Below are 2,890 nucleotides of genomic sequence, written 5' to 3' on the forward strand. Positions count from 1 at the left end.
ATCACAGCAGGCTCTGAAGCCAAGAAGGGGCAAGTGAGTTGCACCTGGGAACTTGCCCCCAGCCGTGAATGTCTCTGTTGGGCATAGAGGGGAGAGGGGGCTTTCTTCCTGAAGGCACTCGCCGTCCGCCATGCTGAGACATCTGATTCATCCACGGTAGCCCTTGTCATCAGAACTGTTTCTAGAAGTTTCAGAGTAGGTGGCACAGACCTGTGCATCTAGTGAAGGAAGCAGAAAGTGTCAGCCCTGTGTTTCAGGGTCGAATTGGGAAGGCTATCTGTTTGCACAAAGATGGACTCAGGGTATTTTTTCCTTGTGAGTAAGTAACAAGCTGTTAAGTACACAACGGAGGCACCTCTCTCCCCGAAAGCTAGAAGCATACTGATTGATGGAATCCAATGTTTACTTGTGCCCCCTGTAACCTTGACTGAAGTCACTGAAATCTTCAGCCTATGCATCAGGAGAATGGCACGCACATGCCAAGGGACGGGGCCAAATGGCAGGTGCAGCTTCATGGTGGGCAGTGTGCAAGGTCCCATAAGGGGACTCGACGCAGAGGCTCAGCGGTTGGAGGGGTTCTCACGGGGAGGGGAAGAGTGTAGCCATGGCAGCAGGAGGAATGATAGATGTTTGCATTCCAGAGAGGAGGGAATGAGGCTTGACAGTGAGGAAGAAGAAGAAAAAGTACACAGGAACCAACTGGTAATTGGTCAAGAGGAAGGGGAGATGACTGAAGGCGCCCCCAGCAGTGCCCCCATTGCTCAGCCAATGAGTGACCATTAATAAATATCTTTAAATGCACCTTGTTTTTTTTGTTTTTGTTTTGGTCTTTGTTTTTGCAGTTTCAACTCTTTTATTACCTTGGGCTTTAGAAGGTTTGAGTTAAATTCCTTAATGTTCATTTTATAAGGCAAATGAAGGCTACAAGTTCTTCTTCCTAACCTATGGCTTAACCTACTGATTTCTGCAAAATAATTTATGGAGAAAGCCTTCTGTTTTTACTGATCAAATTCTACATTCAATGATAATATATCTCTTTAAAAAAAAAAACTTGTCATAGAAAATTTCAAATATGTACAAAAGTCGACAGAATTGTATAATGAATCTTCATGTAACCATCACCTGGCTTAAAAATTGATCCACTTATAGCCCAAATTGCTTTAAATATACCTCCAACTTATCTCCCTCCATTCCTTATAATATTTTAAGGTAAAGGCACCTTGTTTTGCTCTGACGCTTGGCTGTGTGTAAAATGCCTAAGTGTGCGTTCATTCCACGAATCCTTAAAATAACCCTGAGACGTGTTCCTGAAATCAGTATGTAGATAAAGAGAGATGCAGACACTAAAGGTCTCAGTGGCCCAAGTAACTTGCCCCAAATCACACAGCCAGTTCAGAGCCAGAGGCAGATCTCAAATTCTCATGTTTGAGCTCCAGACCCAGTGATCTGCAGTGTCCAGATACAGCAGCACAGCTGTCCCGACCCATCCCTAAACGCTCGTCTGAGTCCCCGTGTAACGTGACTCTCCACGCCTTTGAAGTTGTCTTTCTCTCCTGTCCTCACATGTCTGCTGGTCGTATAAAGATTTATGCTGTTACATGTAGACCCTCAAACATGCATGGGCATGAAGTCGAGTCTGGGTTTTTAAAAAAGCTGCATTAAAAGCAAGTTTAAGTTCCAGCTTTCCATACCTATACAGTATCTATAGCACTGGCATTTTGTAACCCGTTTTTTCCCTCTTTTTTTCCCAGTCCCTAAAAAGAGCTTTTGAATACTAAGATCCCAAAAGCTAGGGCAGCAGATCCCGGTCACGTTCAGTGACAGGAAGTACAACTGCTTGAATCCAACTCCTCTCTTGCTTGAAGGAGTCTGGCGAAAATTTTAAAAAGGATTAATTTGACAGATAGCACAGAATAAGAAAAATATTAGAAACAAGAAAAGGCCATTTTTCCTATAGATGCTCATTTCATTCTATATACCGTTTCCCAGGATATCTGCCAGTCGTTAGCAGGAAGAGTAATGGTACCCATTTCTTTTTTTAAATTGCACTCTTGAGTATTATGGAGATAAATAGCTAAATGATGAAGAAATAACTTTCTTTCACGGCAGTCGTTTAAGAAGGGCAAAAGAGCTCAAATGCAGATACAGTGGATGACACGAAAACATTCAACCATGAGTGAAAAATTCAGTATTTCTAAGGGTGTCGTTTCAGAAAGAATACCCTCTCGCATCAACACTAGAAGGAGAGCTCTGTCCACCTAGAAAAGTAAGGGGACTGCCTGTGGCCGTCCATAGATTTCTTTGCAAGCCCCAGAAATTTTCCAGTTGCAAACTCACAAAGAAAACAAAAGTCTCTGCTGTGTTTTGCTGCAGGGCCAATGCAAGAGACCATCTGTGACTTCTGGAGGATGGTGTGGCATGAAAACACAGCGAGCGTCATCATGGTGACCAACCTGGTGGAAGTGGGGAGGGTAAGTGGTCCTCTCCGCCTCCTGGTCATTTGTTCCTTGCTTAGCCAGCTCTGGAAGCAGTGTGTGTCCTTCCAGAAATATCAACTACCACGGCTCCTCCTCTCGCTTGCTTATAAATTATCAGTAAACATAGCCTGAATTGCTTTCATTTGTTGTGATAGCAACAGACAGAAAAGGCAGTCAAGATTTAAAAGCAGTTGTTATCCGGCTGTATTGAGCGCACAAAAACACGGCGAAGCGTGCATGCTGGTTGTTGGGTGTCAGAACACAACGGGAGGCCCCAGGAGACAGGACTGCATTCCCCACCTCTGGGAAATCCACTCTGAGAACAGCCAGCAGGCCTGGAGTCAATCCTGGGCTTAGAAATCCAGCATCTCCTCTCGCTTAGATTTTCCTTTCCTCCCTTTCCTGACCTGTAA

General features: G+C 44.4%; 1 protein-coding gene across 3 annotated transcripts in view; it reads left to right on the forward strand.

Annotated features, from left to right (window-relative positions):
- The window catches only part of PTPRM (protein tyrosine phosphatase receptor type M), a 743,754-nt gene that overhangs the window by 684,332 nt on the left and 56,532 nt on the right, over positions 1 to 2,890 (forward strand). For all 3 annotated transcript variants that reach the window (XM_024763901.1, XM_024763902.1, XM_024763903.1), the window contains one exon: positions 2,374 to 2,471. In XM_024763901.1, the coding sequence (XP_024619669.1) occupies positions 2,374 to 2,471 (98 nt within the window). The remainder of the gene's footprint in view (positions 1 to 2,373; positions 2,472 to 2,890) is intronic.

This window comes from Neophocaena asiaeorientalis, unplaced genomic scaffold, assembly GCF_003031525.2.
Source record: "Neophocaena asiaeorientalis asiaeorientalis breed wild unplaced genomic scaffold, Neophocaena_asiaeorientalis_V1.1 scaffold110, whole genome shotgun sequence".
Classification (NCBI taxonomy): domain Eukaryota; kingdom Metazoa; phylum Chordata; class Mammalia; order Artiodactyla; family Phocoenidae; genus Neophocaena; species Neophocaena asiaeorientalis.